The 18,714-nt window shown below is 38.3% G+C and overlaps 1 protein-coding gene across 14 annotated transcripts in view; it reads right to left on the reverse strand.

The window, feature by feature from the left end:
* Positions 1-3,084: 3,084 nt before the first annotated feature.
* The window catches only part of CELF2 (CUGBP Elav-like family member 2), a 690,477-nt gene continuing 674,847 nt past the window's right edge, over positions 3,085-18,714 (reverse strand). For 7 of the 14 annotated variants that reach the window (XM_030570388.1, XM_030570044.1, XM_030569784.1 and 4 more), the window contains 3 exons: positions 18,486-18,683; positions 14,867-15,010; positions 3,085-11,305 (listed from right to left, as the gene is read on the reverse strand). In XM_030570388.1, the coding sequence (XP_030426248.1) occupies positions 11,178-11,305; positions 14,867-15,010; positions 18,486-18,683 (470 nt within the window). In that variant the 3' untranslated portion in view covers positions 3,085-11,177. Of the gene's footprint in view, positions 11,306-14,866; positions 15,011-17,627; positions 18,305-18,485; positions 18,684-18,714 lie in introns of those variants that run through there. The other 7 variants (XM_030569946.1, XM_030570128.1, XM_030570715.1 and 4 more) reach the window with 3 other exon arrangements.

An 18,714-nucleotide genomic window follows, 5' to 3' on the forward strand; every position in this document is an offset into this window, starting at 1 on the left:
GCTAATTGATCTAGAAATGTATCCCAGACGTGTTAATTTTACTGCTGATTTAGCTGAGGGATATAGATATGTGTGAGAAGGAAATATTAGCATTCATGTAAAACAATTCAGCTATTAACAGTGGGCAAATGATTCAGAAAATGACTGCAACTTTCCAGATCCCTTTAGTGGAAAAAAAAAAGTATGTTGATGAGAAAAATGAAAGGGAATATAAATATGGGATAATCACAGTTTAGGCAGAGCTGGTAGCATCACCTATTATTCAGGTTGCCTGACAATTCCCATTGTAAGACCCTGTCTTCAGCTGCTTGTAACTTTGCCAGAGTTTAATGTTTGGGCTAAAATTTTCCATGCTGTGCATACGCACCTCAGGCTGAAATTTTATGGAAAATGTCAGCCAAAGCAGTTCAGCTGTTTCTGAGAATGAGGCTAGGGAAAACTGCTTTGTTTTGCCTATAAAAAAAAATTCTGGCAACCTTTTCTTTGAACAGTTCTAGTGTGCACATGCTTTGCAGCAGGGACTTGAAACATGGTCTTTGTATCAGCCATGCGCCCTTTTGCCATCCCTATGAAAATCTGTTCGAATCTGACCAAGTTATCAGCCTTTCATGCTCAGTGGAGACTTGCTAAAGCTTCACAGCTAAAAGCTCTGAAGATTGTGTCCTCACTGAGCATGCTTGAGCTTTTCACAGCTCATTGTGCTGACCAGATTACTCAGTCACCATCCCCTCACAATCCAGAGCTTCAGGAGCAAAGGCCAGGATTTCCCTGAAATGGCTATGCATGACTTGGGGGATGGGCACTGAAACGGAGAACAGGGACCCTACCCCTCCGGTGTTCTCAGTGCCCCCCCGCTGGCCCGTAGACAGTACCGAGGAGAACGCAGCCCGATTCAAATACATCTGGACAAAAGCTGGACCAGGAAGTGGGAAAGAAGCAGATTGAGCCAACATGTCTGGTGAATCTGGGACTAGAGGAGGGGCAAGGGTGAGGGACTGGAATCTGGGAATGAAGGGGAGAAGACTGGTTGCCAGTTCATCGAGGGGGAACACGGAGATTGGATGAGGAGCTGGAGAGAAGAAACTGGGATTGGTTGGGCCAAAAGACTAGGAGAAAGGGCCAAGGAAGGGAGCAGAGTGCAGAATGATTTTGGATGAGGGACCCAGAGAGCAAATCTCGGAGAGTCATTGAGGTGGGGGAGAGAGGCAGATTGGATTAGGAGCACAGCTTGGGAACAGGGACAGGCTGGGCATGGAGCCTAGGACTTGATGTGAGGTGGAGGCAGACAGACTTGAACAGCAAGACTGGAGGGGGAGATAGCACTTTATATGTTCAAAGCACAGCTCCTATTGACTTCAGGTGCAGCTGTGAATGCTCAGAACTTCTGCAAAATAAGACCCTGGGGTTTCAAGTAGTATATCCAGAAAATGAGGCACACACAATTAGTGACCACTTGGTAAACGTTTGGTTTAAGTGACTTGCCCAACATCACACAAGAACTCTGTGGCAGAGGCAGAGAGAGAATCTAATTCTGCAGGGCAGCATTCAACTGCATTAACCATGAGACCATCCTTGTTCTTCCTGCAGTCCCCTGCCTCATTCCTGTCAGACCTTCTAACTTCCGCAACAAATGAAGTGAGGAGTCCTATAACAATCTCTTTTGTTACACAACCCTGATTCATCCTCAGACTAGATCTGTTCTGTGCACTGAATGAGGCCCTGTGGAAAAAATAGTATGTGATCATGTAATCAAAGACTATATCATAATGCACAGGCACGAGGGGGCAGGATTAAGGTTGCATGGGCAACTTTAAATCTGGCATTTCCTAACTTTTGACTGCTTGACTATGCACCTTTAATGTTCTCTTTGTGTAATGTTTGCATGGAATTTAATATTGATACTACATCAGTGCTCATAAAGCCCCCTCAGGCTCAGGCTCACCTTGCTGAGTGTTGTGCAAACATAAAGACATGGGGTGCAGTCCTGATCTCATTGATGTCAACACCCATTGACTTCAGTGGGGCCAGGATTTCACTCATGGTCCCTTCCCCAAAGACCTGGGCACAGGATGTCACTTCTTAACTTAGTTTCCACCTAGAAAATGGTCCAAGGTGATTAGCAAACTATTAGGTTGCCAGGAATTTTGATAATGATACTGGTGGATGTAAAAGGAACTGAGTAATTCAGTTAAAATGAACATGCTCCTGGCTTTATCCTGCATAAAGGCTGAGACTGTTGCTAAGTTAAGTACTCTTGTTCTTTTTGTTAAGTTTACTAATCAGAACAAGTCTAGATATTTCCATAAATATAGGTGTCCAGGTGGAGGGACTGTTTCAACTTTATGTCTTCATGCCAAATCTACTATCTAAGTGAATACACTTCTCAAAGCATTTTGCAGGGTTTTAGTTGTGAGACTCCTAATAAAATCCATGCGAGCCACATAGCTACAATTCCACAGAATGCTTTGAAAATTTACCCATCACCTGATAACATTTCTTTTATTGCTTTTCTAAGGCTTGAATGCAGCAATATATCTATCTATATATATATATATATATATACACACCAATCTTTATGTCTTTCTCAAAAGACATATCCACCGGTAGAGCATTGCTTATATGTTTTCTATTTACTCGTGTATGTTTTTTTAAATTCTAAGCATATTCTATAGAACTATAGAGAAGAAAAGAGATCACATTCAGAAACATAATAAATGTATTAAGTGTATGGAAGGACTCTTACACTTTAACTGTTCTCTGAAGTCTGTAGTTACTGAGAACAATATTCTATTTTCTTTGATATAGTCTTAATATTGCAACAACCATATCTTGATAACAGTGTTGGAAAGTGCTGACTTTTGATTTTTTTTGCTGCAAATCTCAGTGGGGATATGACTTTTCCCCGATTCCAGGAACCTACTTTTCTTAGGCTCTCAATTACTAAGGAAAGATTACGTATTCCATACAATCAGTTTGCTTAGGTAGCTTAAACTGTGTACCCAGTGAGATTTAATAAAACAAAAACCAAACCCTAGAAACACTTTTTTTCCTTTTAATGCTCATAAAATGTTACAGACAACAGAATCCTTTCTTAAGCTTTATTTAAGAAATCGATTACTATTATAGTTCAATATATATAAGACACATCCAGTATTGTGTTCCTGATAGCAAGTGCATAGATTTTGTTACGATATAATTTTTTCACTCAGTAGCATGTTTCATGGTCACACGAAGGGATACTCCCAGTGATTTTGCTAGAGCATGAGAGAGGAAAAACAGAACACGGCAAAGTAGTGAAACTACAACAGAGATGAGGAACAAAAACAGTCAAGCGAGCTAGTAGTACAGTCGATTCCTGATAAGTGAATAATCTGATTGCTTGGGCACAATGCTTTATTCACTTATCAGGAATGATTCACAGTACATTTTGTTGGTTAAATTGTTTTCCCCTAGCGTAATACCTAAGAACCAAACTGGGCAAAGGCACACATCCTCTGGCGGGGTATTTTTTCATCAGCAAGTCTTGTGACAGTTTGGTAATTTCCCATGGTGATACACCTACAGCTGACAAAGAGACATTTTGCTAACACTGCAAGGTGCCTGACTTCATTGAAATTAAAAGCATGCATTTAAGCAGGACAAACTGTACAGCTGCATGGCTTCACACAACTCATTCATTTCCCCCCATGGTTGGTGGATTTTTTTTTTTTTTTTGGTAAAGAACTAGGGATTTTTGTCCTCATGAGGTGTGTGTGTTTTTTTTTTAACTGTAACATTGGATCTTTTTAATTAAATTGTGTTCAGAAGAAAAGATCTTGAACTCAACTTGATTTTCCCTACCAGCAAACTGATGAGTTTCAAAAGCACCACCTACAATGACTTAAAAACATAGGCCTCAATTCTGATCACAGACTGGTGTAAATCAGGATTTACTCAGTTGAAATCACTGCATAAATGTTATCAGAATCAGCATCATAGACTCAAGAGATGTAAAACACCTATTAGGTCATCCAGAGTATCCTTCAGCTCCCAGAGCAAGATTGTCCCCTACAGGCCCCTGTAATTTTAGCTTAAAAGCAGAGCCGCATAGGAGGTGTTTGCTAGAAATTTGAACTCTGACAATGAAGCCCGTAGATGACAACTTCAGCTTGCTTGGGGCTCCAGAACTCATGCCCCACTTGCCTTTTATGCTCACAGAAGAAAGAAAAACAATGAGAAAGACAAATAAATTAAAAGCAAAACGAGGCCAACTCATGAGCCAGAAAATTTCAAAACTGTTCCAAGCACAGGAGCCAACATAGCTGCCAAAACCTTAAGGAAACACTCAGTACGCCATGACCTTCTGAATAGGATGTTAGTTTCGGGTCTGTTTGTGTGTGTGTGAGCCAAAGCCAGAGCATCAGAGAGACCGGAAAAGAGGATACAAGAGGGAGGAGTGTTGTTTGGGTCTCATAAGAGCACTTTAAAGTGGTCTTCGATTCCTGAGCATCAGAGAGAGAGAGTGGGACAAAGGGAAGGGGATGGGGGATATGGCTTGAGTTCCAGAGAACACTTCGGAGTGCTTTTTCCTCATCCCATGGGATTATTTTACTCTCCAAATTTTAAAGTTTTATATCTGTGATCAGACAAAAGAGTGAAGAGAGACTTTGCGAACCACGGCAGCATTTATTTTCCTTTGCAGATTTTATTTGATTCTATTGGTCACCAGTCCAAGGGACAGTGGAGTGATTCTCGTGAGCCAACCCCTGCCCCCTGCTATCATATTTCTTTTTTGCATGGAGATTTGATGTTTTAATATGCAGTGCTGAGAAAGATCCACTTTGTAAGCACCCAAGGAAAAAACAGCCCATTTGCGCACTTGGGGAAAATGTTTTACTTCTATTGGCTTTAATAGCTAAAAGCTCTGCTTGGGTTCACTTAGCTTTATTTATGTTTTTCTATCTATACATATACTATATATAACAAGCTTATTCACCTGGTAGATTTTTCTCAGTCTGTGATAACTCTAGTTAAATTGTGATTAGTTTTTAAGGAGTCTTTGATAAACACCAGATGCCACCAGATTACTGTACAGTTTGGAAGAAATCTCAGGGCTATAGCCTCCATTTCTTGTATGTTTCAGATGCCTCTGCAAAGCAGTAGCACAGCCATTTTTAAAAAAAATATCACTTGAATTGATCTCTGTAATCCACTTCATCTAGACTGATTGAAACAGCAAAGCAAAAAAACTTTTCACATAGCCTCACATTTCTCTGTTTGTGTGTGTTTGTGTGTATCAGCTTTTGTGGTCAGAAGACTAACAAAAGCCACCTTTAACATGACTTTGCAGATAGATATTTAAAACGATCTCCTGCTCAGATTATCAAAGTGACAAAACACTAGGGGAGGGGAAAAATGTAAAATAAACCGAAGACAGCTTAAGTGTGCAAGTCCTCTTTCATCCCCCAATCAGATATTCACTTAGGTGGAATCGACTGTATCTGTACACAACAAATAGGAAAAAATAAAAAAAAACAGGGACGTGAAACAGTGAGGTGTGTAGATGTATTACCAACACATAATGACCACCAACAATACAACACACAAAGAGAGAGACAAGTATTAGGAAAATGGTTTAATATTGGAGACAGAAGCAAAAAACTGCATCACACAATAACATACATTACAAAAATAAGTCTGACTGTTTCAACTACACGGTTATGTTCACAATGAGGACAGAAGAATCAGAAAAAACTTTGATCTAAACAGCAAAAAAGCAAACCCCTAAAGTTGTAACTAATACATTTATCCACGTAAAGTGACCGAGTACTCCTAATTCTAATTATCTTATTGTGTAACTGCACAATACAGAATAAAAAGTGAAACTTACCGCTTGTTTTTTTTTTAAAAGACAAAATTCTAAACACTAGATATAAGCAAAAGGAAAAAAAGATAGCAAGCCAAAGTTTTTAATTCTCTAAACAAAACCAACTCTCTTTCTACCAACCAGAAATCAAACTCGAAAATCAGTCGTGGTCAGGGGGCCCACAAGAGTAAGCCACAAAAAATTCCATTTGATTTTTAATCTCCAGTATAAAAAGTTCCACTGGTACAAAATGCATAAGTACAATCAAGTTGTAGAAATAGGAAAGCCTATTTTTTTTTTGGCTCAAATTCCATCACACAACAAAATCCAAATGCATCAATAAAACAGAAACAATACTCAAATGGTCTTACAGTTTCCACTAAGTTGCATTAACTTTGGCTTCTCTCAGACAATACTTAAAAATTAGTTTGTAATTCTAAACAAAATAATAGTATTGTTAATCTACAAACAACAATTCTCACAGCACGAAAAAAAAATAAACCCAAAACCCAAACCCAAAACACAAATACATAGGTTTTTTTGTATGACATTATCCAAAAGGTAATGAAACTACAGGTTTTTTTTTCCTTTTGTTAATTAGCACTTAAGATAATAAAAACAGAAACAGTAATATGATTTCAGAATAGCACAAGCCAAGGAACTATAACCCCTATGGTGAAAGAAAGATGAACTTGTTAGTCATTTGAGGACTGCCATTTCATTGCAATTAGCTAATTTGTTTGAAAAACTACTGGTTAGTTCCTTTGATTAGAATTTTGGAAAGCAATTTCCCTTGTTTTTCTTCCTTTCTTATTAGGCTCTTTGCACCCTTGCAGCTTTTTTCCTTTCAATATTTTGAAAGGGAACTGGGAGATAATTTGTCTCTAAGGAGATAATAATAAAAATAAAGTTTATATTATTATTTATAAAGGCAAACTTTTCCCCCAATGACCCACAGTTGTCACCTGAAAACATAGAAACAGTCCCTGCTAAAAATGCTGGGCCAGATCCTCGGTTGGTATAAATCATGGGGGTAGGGTGGGACGTCTTCTGAAGTATACGAAGCTCTGCCAGTTTACAGCAGCTGGGATTCTAGGATATTAACGCTAACATTCTAACTGGACTCTAAACCTGCAGTTCGCACTGGGGCGGCTGCGTTGAAAAACCACTGGAAATTTATATGGTGGATAAAATGAGAAGAATTAGTGAAACAGAAAAAAAATCAGATTATATTATCATATTATATATATATAGGTGCATATATATAATATAATGTGTGATGATACTTTGAATAAGCAAAATTGCTGCAAGAATTACAAAATAGCCCTCAAAGGGTGCAGGAAGGCCTCAGCAGTAGTAAAAACATGTGAGAATAATATAGATCTTTTAGTTATAAGTGCATGTGCTACAAGGAGGGAACTTTTTTGCATCACTAGAGGCTAGTCCTTTCCATCCCAGGGCTTCTACATAAACGAGCATTTAAGCAAAGTTGGGGACGAGAGACAGAGTGCGCCACCTGTGTCTTTATGCTGTTCATATAGGGCTTCACTTTTAATTGTAGAGGCTTTGAATATAACCAAATAGGAATAGATAATGGAAGAAGATATGGCACTTAGTTATCAGAAGCAGGTACTGCTGCTCACATGCATTGAATTGGCAATGGATTCTATTTTCTAGTAGTAAAGAACCGAATTTGGTCACTGGTGGCTACTTGTGCTGTAGACATGCAATCCAGTCAAATTTAAAAGGCAGTGAAAAGGCTACCAGCATCTCTTTTCGGGTTCTGTGCATAGGGCTCAATCCAGCAAACAACCACATAAGTAACATACATATTCTATTGACTACTGGCGCAAGTAAAGTTACTTGGGTGAGTGTCTGTAGGATTGGGCCCATACATTGTCAATACGAATAATGGCAGATAACACCAAGCGTTACAGCATATGTAAACTTTATCCATAAAAAGTAGTTTAACTGCAGTACACATTGAATTTTCACCCAGGAAGATCTAGTGCATCTGATTTAAGAAAAAGTTCATTTATTTAATTACAAAAATATTGTTTTTTCTCCTCAATGTTTTCAAATGGTGGAATAACCACTCCAGTCTGGGAGTGGCTCACACAATAGATAATTAAGAATTGTTTATTTTATTTTATTTATTAATACTGAATAGCATATTCCAGCAGCATATTAAAAGCTCTTTAAGAAAAAACAAAAAAACCCAAAATCTAAAAAGGAAAACCACAAGTTAGTTACGGTTTTAAATAATTTTAGTTATAGATACAGAAGAAATTTAGACAGCAGTAAAATAATTTTTTGTCCTTCAGATCTGCCCTGTGCATTTTTCTGATTTCAACCATGTATTAAATAAACCACAAAAAACTAAGTATATATATATATATTTATATATATAGATATATATATAAAAATAAACAGCAAAATGGTGAATGTATAAAAGGTATTAACACTCAAGACAGCTCTGGGTGGAAAGGGTTAAAAGTTCAAAACTTTCTCACCTTAGAGGTTTCCATACATTATGAAGAAAATACATTGTGAGGTTTGCTTTCACAGCATTGATGTGCAGAGTGGTTAAAAAAGTGAAACATGGGCACTTATACAATGTTTTACAAAAAACATCAAAGAGAAATAACAAACAATAACAATTTCAGGCAACAAGACCACAGGATAGCAAGTTAACAAACTTTTTAACCTCTTTTTTTTCTTTAAATATTAGGGATTTATACAAAACACATAATAAAATACCCATGTTATCAAATTACTTCACACAAGAAACACACTGAAGCTCTAGGAAGAAAGTACCTTTGGAATTTGGCACTATATTTTCACTGATTTTTTTTCTTTAAAAGAAAAACCGATCACATTTTGCTGAACACAAACACATCTAAATTGTCCACAATAAAAAAATGACATCAATGCGTCACAAGCCAACACAAACTTATTCTGGAATAGTTTTTAATTCTTCACATGAAATTTTTTTTTTTAAGCAAACAACTTTTTTTTAAAACTCATTTTTTGTTGTTGTTGTTCAAGTAAACCAATTTCAAACTTGTCTTTTATAAACACAGAACACTTAAGACCATAAGACTCATGATGAAACCACAACTTAATTCACAGAAGCACCAACGTAACACACTTTACAGTAACCTTTCTCCTGTACATTGAAACAGTATAAAATATAGGTAATTTCATGTGCATTAAACCATGGATTGTCTAACTGTGAGTCAGTTCAGCAAAAGGTGACACAAATAGGTAGCATTTGCCCTAAAACAGGGTAAATATTTTCTTATACTAATCTACAAAAAGTGGTTCTATATATATATTTTAATGAGAAAGTGAGCCACCTAAAATGGCCTTATCAAAAAACTTTACACTGCCTGAAAAATGTAAAAACTATTACAGACCTCTAGAGACTTAAAATCAGACAGTTTTTTTTCTCAAACTGTTTTGGAAGTAGTCTGTTAGAAACCAACATTCTGTGCCTCTGGACACATATTGCTATTGTCACCAGTGACCAGGCAGAATGCCAATCCCTGTATAATACTTTCAAGTCTGTTATTTTATTTATTTATTTATTTTTGGAAAAGGAAAACAAAAAAAAAGAAAGAAAAAAAAAAAGAAAGCAAGCAAAAACATTTTTGCCACAGGTTTGTTTTTTTTTTTTGTTTTAAACCCTATCATTAATTTGTCTAATAATAAATTTCAGTCTTGCATGAATGCAGCAATGTTTTTTCACATTGACTTCCCAGAATTCATAGCTAGATGAGGTCACATGCAAATTTCAAAGGTCAAACTAGATCAAAGGTCAGTAGGAGAACCAAATATGATGTGAGGTCAGAAAGACATCAGAAACAATGACGGGACGATGAAACTTTTTTTTTTTTTTAGACGCCACAGGGACATGCTAGGCAAACGATGAACTAACGGGCATGGAGATGTCTAGGGAAAAAACAAGGAAGAGGAAAAAAGTTACATAGAATCTATGCAGCAGAAACAAAATCACTTTTATGGGTGCAGGAGAAAACTAATGCAAATCTTTCATCATTAGAGTCTATGAGCCATTCACATAATTTGCATTAACTTACAATACTCATCAACAACAGCACAATGAAACCCCAAACGAATCCATCTGAAAAGCGTTAGAAAAGATGGATTCATCTTTGGGGGGAGGAGAGAAGAAAGAACCATTTTCAACAAATGTAACATAAGGGGTAGGGAGAAGAAAAAAGTCAGAAACTGAACTTTAAACTAGAAAATGGAAACTACAAACAAAATAACCAGACAAGTACAAACAAGAGGATAAAGGCATGAACTGTAAAGGATGTAGGGTTCAACGGTGAAAAAGCGCCCATTCTTGGCACAATTACTCTAGAGACTACTTCAAAGGATCTAGCTAGCATAGAGAGCTGCTCTTTAGGTATCCAATAAGTTAACAATAGGCAATAAATAACTTCCATTATTTCTGAGGCAGTAAAAATTTTGTATAAAAATAGAAATGCTTTTTACAAATAAAATTTACAGGCCTGTGGCTTTCTTTTTTATTTATTTATTATTATTAAATTTATCTTTCAAGAAACATCAAGTATCGTCACTCATTTTATTTTATTTTATTTTTATTTTAAACCCTGTAGCTTTAGAAACAGATCTCTAAATCTTTTTTACATTATTCCTTTCCAAAAAACTAAAGAAAACTTAAAAAAAAGTGAAATATAAAGACGACCAGTGTAATATCAGACTAATAGAATGTTATGTTGATTTGAACCCCTAAAAAACCCCAAAAAAAACAAAACTAAAAATCATTTTCAAAAACAAACCAATGTAGTGTAAAGACTTTTTGTTGTCATTGTCTCACAATAAGTGCTTCTGCTGGCATAAGACCATTATGTTTAACCTATAAACTGCTGGTGCCACCTGATAAGATTGGGTCCATACATACAAAACAGCTTTTATTTCCCCTAAGTGTGCTAATGGCACCAGGGTTCACAGAGTTAAATTGCACCTTTTTTTTTTTGTCGCTTTTAATTCTTAAGATATCATTTCTTTAAAAAAAAGAAAAAGAAAAAAAAAGGAGATAAATTATGTCGCAAAATAAAATACAGTAACACAACTCAGTAATTACTTGGCCTGGAAACAGCAGCCAAGTTTACTTGTGGTGAGTGGGGAAATGGAAGCGATAACTGTAAAAATAATTGTCTCTTGGTGAAGGTTGGCAATATGTTCTTCCTTAGCCCCCCTCCCCCCTGCAGAAGGGCAGGTTTGCTCATGGGACTTACCCTAAGAAAGCTAAAACAAGAGCAGTGAGCATCTGGGGTTAAGATCAGTAAGGTTTGCTGTCGTTTTTGGAGCGTTTCAGCTGAACCTTCAAGCGTTTCATGCCAATCTGAAAGCCGTTCATAGCCTGGATAGCAGCTTGCGCAGAGACTGGATTGTCATAGCTAACAAAACCTACCAAATACACAACGGAGGAGGAAAGAAAGTGAATACAGGTTAGAACAAAAGAAGAGGGGACTGGCTCAATATACAGAAAAAAGAGTTTGTTGTTAGTACTTTTTCTTTTTTAAGTGATGTTCATTTCATGACTTTCCTTTATTCCTTTGATTATGCTTCACATTCCTTCCCTCCCAACTCTCCCCTTATCCTGCCAGGGTTCAGCATTTTGCTACCTCACCATATGCAGCTGGGACAGCAGTCAAACAGCTGTGGTGTCCATGAGCTGTATGACAAGGGGCAGTACAGTCTCTCTCTGTCTCTCTGGTACTTAGATGGTCCTCCATCACTGCAGTGTCTGAGTGCCTCACAATCATTAATGTCTTTATCCTCACAACACACCTGTGCTATTATTCCCAGGTACAGAGAGGCTAAGTGATTTGTTCAAGGTCACTCAGGATGTCTGTGGCAGAGCAGGGATGAAACATGGGTTTCCCATGGCTCTAACAATGATGATACTTAGCACTTCTATAGCACTTGTCATCTCAGTGGACATTGCATACCTTAATTAATTAAGTATCATGGCCCTGGAATGGGAGTAGGCAAGTATAGAGGTTAAATGACAGGTCAATAGCAGAACTGGGAACAGAACCCCAGGTCTTCTGCCTCCCAGGCTCCAGCACTGACCTTTAGATAGTGTTCTTTCCCTGTACTCACTATGGCTGGTTTGGTTTAAATTTCATGTCCCCTGGAGACTAAACATGCTCTTTTCATAATGCACTCTAATTTCCCTGAGCCTAGAAGCTTCAACTCATTTTCATATCTGGGCCTCCCACTCTTAATTGCAAAGCACTCCTGACTACCACTCTACCTCTGCTCTGGCTAATTACTGCATTGCAGCCTGGTATTATGCATCTACTTTGACATGCTCCCTTTAATTTCCACTTGAAATTGTCTTAATGAATTATTCTAGATTAGATTAAAGTGTGTATACCTCTCTTACGCATCACCCTCTTTTCCTTCTCCTCTGGTGCTGGCGCTGAGGTTTTTCGCCCGCACTCCTCTGCTAACCTCTTCATCATATCCAGTTTGTGTTCACCCAGACAAAATGCTCACCCAGAGCCTCCCCGTCTCGTCTTGATTACTCAAATTCCTCCTCTCTGGCTTTCCTGACATTCACTTTTCCCTCTCAAGTCATTCAAAATGCAGCTGCTAAGATCATCTTCCTGATCATCGTCTCCCTCTTTGTGTCCCTTCACTGGCTTCCTTTTCTCCACCACATCAGATTCAAACTTTTACATTTAGGGAGTCTTCCCACCTCTGACCCTCTTGTTATTCACTCTCACATCTAATCAAATAGATCCAACCCCCTTCACTCTATTTGGTCAAGAAAGCTAGCCTTGCTCAATCATTTACTCACTTCTCCCACACACACTTTCACAATTCCTGCATTCTGTCGCTAGGCATGGAACATTTTACCCAAATGTCTGTCAAATCGCTATCCTGTCCTCCTTCCAGTCATAGAATCATAGAATATTAGGGTTGGAAGGGATGTCAGGAGGGCATCTAGTCCAAACCACTGCTCAAAGCAGGACCAATCCCCAACTAAATCATACCAGCCAGGGCTTTGTCAAGCCTGACCTTAAAAACCTCTAAGGAAGGAGATTCCACCACCTCCCTAGGTAGCCCAGTGCTTTACCACCCTCCTAGTGAAAAAGTTTTTCCTAATATCCAACCTAAACCTCCCCACTGCAACTTGAGACCATTGCTCCTTTTTCTGTCTTCTGGTACCACTGAGAACAGTCTAGATCCATCCTCTTTGGAACCCCCTTTCAGGTAGTTGAAAGCAGCTATCAAATTCCCCCTCATTCTTCTCTTCTGCAGACTAAACAATCCGAGTTCCCTCAACCTCTCCCCATAAGTCATGTGCTCCAGCCCCCTAATCATTGTTGTTGCCCCCTGCTGGACTCTTTCCAAAAACCATTCCAGTCCCTCATCAAGAACCATTTATTTTATGTTGCCTGTGGGAATCTTGCCTCCCCTCTCATTTTTCCTTTCCTTGTTGCAACTGTGTGTTATATCATGTCTTAAATTTAGACTGTAGGCTCCTTAGGGCAAGAACTTCCTCTTCCTATGCATTTACAAAGAATTTAATATGACGAGGCCCTGATCCTGATTTTTATCTCTGGGTGCTACTGAAACATAAAAAATATTTTTAATAATAATTAGTACCAGTGCTTTTCTTTCTCACATTGCAGACTGCACTTACCCTTTCCCTGGAGTATTTCTCCCCCCCTCTTCCTTTCAGACTTTCTCGCTTTTGTGATGCTGGATCAACAGCCTTGTAGACTGAAACCCTTTGGTTCATCTACACAGCAGGTGCTGCTGAGGCAGCTGCTATGAAAACTTCCTTATACCACCCCTGACCTGGAGGAACCTCTCTAGATGTGAAAGGGCAGGGTTCATCCTTATTCCTCTCAAACCTTGGAGCCTCTGCTGAGATGGACAACAAGAATGCAATTGGTGTCTGTGGCCACCTGTCTGCTGAAAGTGGATTCTCTCCTTTTTGGAGGCAGCATGTATCAAAGTTAGAGCACCAGACTGGGAGTCAGCACCCCTGGGTTATGTTCCCAACTCTGCAAATGATTCAGGGAGAGACCTGGGATGAGTCCCTTAGCCTCACAAACTGGCTTTTCTAAAGTCAAATAAGATGCCAAAAATGTAAAATGAAAGTGACGTGCTTCTAAATAAAGCTGAGGGGCTGTGATAGTTTATGTAAAACCAGCTTCTTTTGTAGACTGGCATCATCATAGATCCTGATCATATCAGTTACTTGATACATGAACTTAATACATTGATGCTGCAAGCAGAGGTGTTTACTTACATTTTGAAATACAGTACATCAAAGTATAGAGACAGTATATGTATGTAATTAAGGTATTGGTATGCATCTGATCAACCCTAAATCCTGTTTTATTTCAGAAGGGTTTAAGCATCAGACACACTTCTTCACGTGATCCTTAGTTATCTAATTTCCCTGCAGCTCAAGCATTCTACATGAAACCTGACAATGACCGTACCCCTCTTCACCCCCCGCCCTGTCATAACGACAGATGCCACCTGGACAATTGAACCTACTTGTAATACTTGTAGACGTATGTATAGGCAGCAACTAGCTGTAACATATCCTGTGCTACATATGTGTACACTATACAAACACTAATTGCACAGTACCGTACTTAACCCAGAAGTACAAGTAATGGGTTAAACACAGAGAGTTTTAAAGAGGTTCGGCTATACAATAGAGGATAATTAGGTATCCATAATAAGGCAGCTTAATAGTATAGTAAATGGCATTCCCCTACATAGGGTGTAATTAGTTTCATGTACTTGACACATCCATAGTAGATGTCAGACTGGAAGGTTTTTTTTTTTTTTTTTTTCTTTTCCAAATCAGGTTTTTAGCTTGAACTGCTTTGTCTGTGTATCTTTCTGTACTTTTGAGGATTACAAGCCATAGCTCTGGAATCAGGTTCACCATGTACAGTTTTACTTTTCAATTGATTAAATGTTGCTTACCAAAGCACTTGCTCAGATTGGTCTGTTTATCAATGAAGACTTTAGCAGAGATAACATTCCCAAAGGGCATGAACATCTGCAGAATGTCCTGGTCTCCAAACTCCTGGGGGAGGTGGTAAATAAAGAGGTTTGCCCCTTCTGGACCTTTAGAGACAGGAAAACCACAAAAAACCAGTATGAAAAGAGCTATTAGACGAGTTCTGTGTCATCTATCTTTTTTGGTAATTTAGAAGGTGATGGGCAAACACAGTTCAGTTTCAGACTTTTTGAAGTAACAAAAACAAAGCAAATGGACAAAATAGCAGTGGCTCTTTTACAGATTTGTACTTGAAATCTCTATCATCAGAGAGGCTGAACTGTAGCCTCCTTCCTAAATTCACGTAAGACTGCCCAGCTTGTCCTAAAGTAAGGTTATGGTTAGAAGAGTGACTGCATGCAAGTGGCACCTTCTTCCGACAACTCTGCTCTGTGCATCTCTTCAAGCTGTCCAACTACAGAAGAGCGAGTTGAGTTCTATGCTGCCTCACACATCGTCAACGGTTTTGTCAGCTAAATCAGAGACATTATTAGCATAAGAGATAGAGCCCAGCTCAGTTCTAAAGAACCCATTTTAAGTCTGCAGGGCAGGCAATTGGGGGCAGGGGGGAGTAAAACAAACCTTCCTTTGACTTACAAACTGAGCTGGCTGATTTTCTTTGCAAATAACTGAGGGACAAAGAAAAAAAAAAGGAAAAAAAAAGAAAAGAAAATGTGTAGTCATTTTTCACAGTACACGTGTTGTTTTAACAACAAAGAATCTGGCTGGGAAGCCCTCACCACCTGGCAGGGAACTCTGCTAAAAGAAGAGCTGGTCAAGATTTTTAACTGATTTTCTTCCTCCCAACAACAACAAAAATGGATTTTCCTTGCAATGAAGTGTTTTGGAAAATCTTTTTGAGTTTTGTGAAATTTCAAATGAAAATATCCATTCTGTTTTTAACTGGAATTGTTTTTCTTTCAAACTGAGGTTTGTATTGGTTTTTGAAGCCAGTCCACAGAAATAAAATTGATTTTTTTCACTGAGGTCTAGTCAGAAGCTTCTTATCATCAACTCTGCCTCCCTATCACTATAATAATCTGGAAATAAAAAGAAGAGACTAAAGAAAGACTTTCCAGTGTGAAACTGGATATGTGGCCTTCCTAGTCACAGTGCATCACTGGGATTCTAAGATGCCACAGGATTCTGGTGCAGGCAGCTTCTGGAGTAGACTAAATGGCTATTCTGTGGCTTGAGTGGAGACTAGATGTATCTCAGATGTGCTGCGTTTGATTACTGTCTAGGGGAGGAGAGGAAAGTGCAGGCCAGACACTTATGGAGTACCTTCTGCAGCAGATTCATGGAGCCGCACTGGTGTTCACAATAGAGGAACCAGACTGCCTGCCCTCTCACAGCCTGAGGGGAGGGGCTGCAATATTTGCCCTAGACAGGGGGTGCATGGGTTGGAAGAAAACAAAAACAAAACAAAAAAAACAACAACAAAACAACAGGGTGGAAAAAAAAAGAATTTTATAAAATGAAATGGAAAAAAAATCACCTGGCAATATGGAAGAGAAGCCAAATGAAAGTTTCTTCTTACCAAAAAAAAAAAAAAAGAAAAAAAAGAAAAAGAAAAAGAAAAAAAAGTCCTCTCAACAAAATGAACTTTCTTAATCACTGAGCAAAACTGGTTTAACAGTTTGATAGCAGTATGCATAAAACAATTCACTCCATTTCATTTAACGCAATATTTTCCTCTGGTAGCTGGTTATCCTCCTCTAAATATTCCAGACTCTTAGTCATTCCATCAGAAGAAGTCATATGTTGAAACACAAACACAGCCAGCAGAATTTAATAATGAACTCGCTCACCTTAATAGTCCCCCAAGGAAAAGACAGCAAGATGACAAAGGCCTTTACTTAATAAGGGACACTGTCACATGGGGAATGATAAAATATATAGACTCATAGAATATCAGGGTTGGAAGGGACCTTAGGAGGTCATCTAGTCCAACCCCCTGCTCAAAGCAGGACCAATCCCCAGACAGATTTTTGCCCCCTCAAGGATTGAGCTCACAAGCCTGGGTTTAGCAGGCCAATGCTCAAACCACTGTGCTATCCCTCCCCCCATATTGATAGAAATGCTTTTGTGAACTTAAAAACAATGAAGATAATTAAAAAATAAAATAAAAACTAGTCCTACACTATTTGCCACCCAGTCACAACAGAGAAACAGCTTCTATTTATGGTTTTATCCAATCTGAATAAAATGCAAATCAAAAACAAAAAAGAACTGAACAAAGCCAGGGAGCCAAAATAGTGAGAAAAATAATGAATTTTAAAAAAATTATTTCAACTTAAATAATCTAAATTGTTAATGGCAAAAATGGTAAGAAAATTATTAAATACATATGTATTTTAATTTGACAGTGTCCCTATTAAATCTCTTGCTTTGAGGGTTTCAGCATTGTCTGCCTAAGAGATACCATGTTCCATAATGATTCAAGAGACTATTTTAAAAGAGGATAAAAAACTTCTTTTGATGCCATTCTCTAGCCCTTGTTCTGGCAAGAACAGTAAGTACAATGACGACTCTTTCTTAGAAAGCAACAAAGAGTCCTGTGGCACCTTACAGACTAACAGATATATTGGAGCATAAGCTTTCGTGGGTGAATACCCACTGCGTCTGATGAAGTGGGTATTCATCCACGAAAGTTTATGCTCCAATACATCTGTTAGTCTATAAGGTGCCACAGGACTCGTTGTTGCTTTTTACAGATCCAGACTAACACGGCTACCCCTCTGATATCTTTCTTAGAAGGTATACAAAACTTTTCTATCTTCTAAAATTAGCCAAAAGTTAAGGGCTTGGGAATTAAAAACAAAACCCCAAGAAGGCTGCCAGGAGAGTGAAGAGAGAGAGGCTATCCTCATTTCACTAAACATTTTGTGATTAGCATTAATTTATTCTTAGCGTTAACTTCCTGAAGTTTATTTTTCTCTGTTGGCACAGAAAGATGGGCAATCAATCACTTACTTGCTTCCCCTCAAGACCCACAATTAAACAAAGAACCACTCGATGTAACGACAGATCTCGTCATTAACCTGAAAACTAAAATCTAATAGCAGCTAGATGATCATAGCATACATAAAAACCACAAGAAGGAGAGGGAAGGGGAGAGTTACTCACACGACACTTCCTCCCTCACTCACCTCCCAACAACAACAAATTAAAAAATTTAAATTTAATTAAATTTTAAAAATTTAAAATTTTAAAAAATTCTTTTAGGATGGTTTTCATTAGCAGTGTCTTTTGTGAGCAGCAGTCAATGAGTACTTTTACATTAACAAATAATGGGTGGTAAAATACACCTTGAAGGATAGATGGCAAAAACTAAATTAAAGGATAAAACAAAAACAACACTGAACAGGAAAGAAGAAAAGGTTAAAAATCAATGGTTAGGCTGATCACGTTTGTTCAGAACGCATCTATGAAGAAATAAGCCAAACCCAACCGATGTAGAAAGGCTGAATTTAACTTATCGTAAAATTTGACATTGCTGTTTGAGACGTGTGCTTTGCGGCCCTAGCAGGTGCTGCTTACCTTCTTTCTGGCTGCCTGCAGCACTCTGTTGCTGTAACAAACTCTGACTGTACAATGTTGGCAGTGCTGCTGCAGCATACTGCTGAATTCCTGAGTAGGCCTGGGTGAGGGCGTCCATTGTGCCTGCTGTACCATTCGTCAAGCCTGTTGCGCCAAGTCCTCCATTCAGGGCCGCCATACCTGAGAGCATTTGAGCAACTTTACAAAAAACCCAACAATAGAGAAAAGA

Source organism: Gopherus evgoodei, chromosome 1, assembly GCF_007399415.2.
Source record: "Gopherus evgoodei ecotype Sinaloan lineage chromosome 1, rGopEvg1_v1.p, whole genome shotgun sequence".
NCBI lineage: Eukaryota > Metazoa > Chordata > Testudines > Testudinidae > Gopherus > Gopherus evgoodei.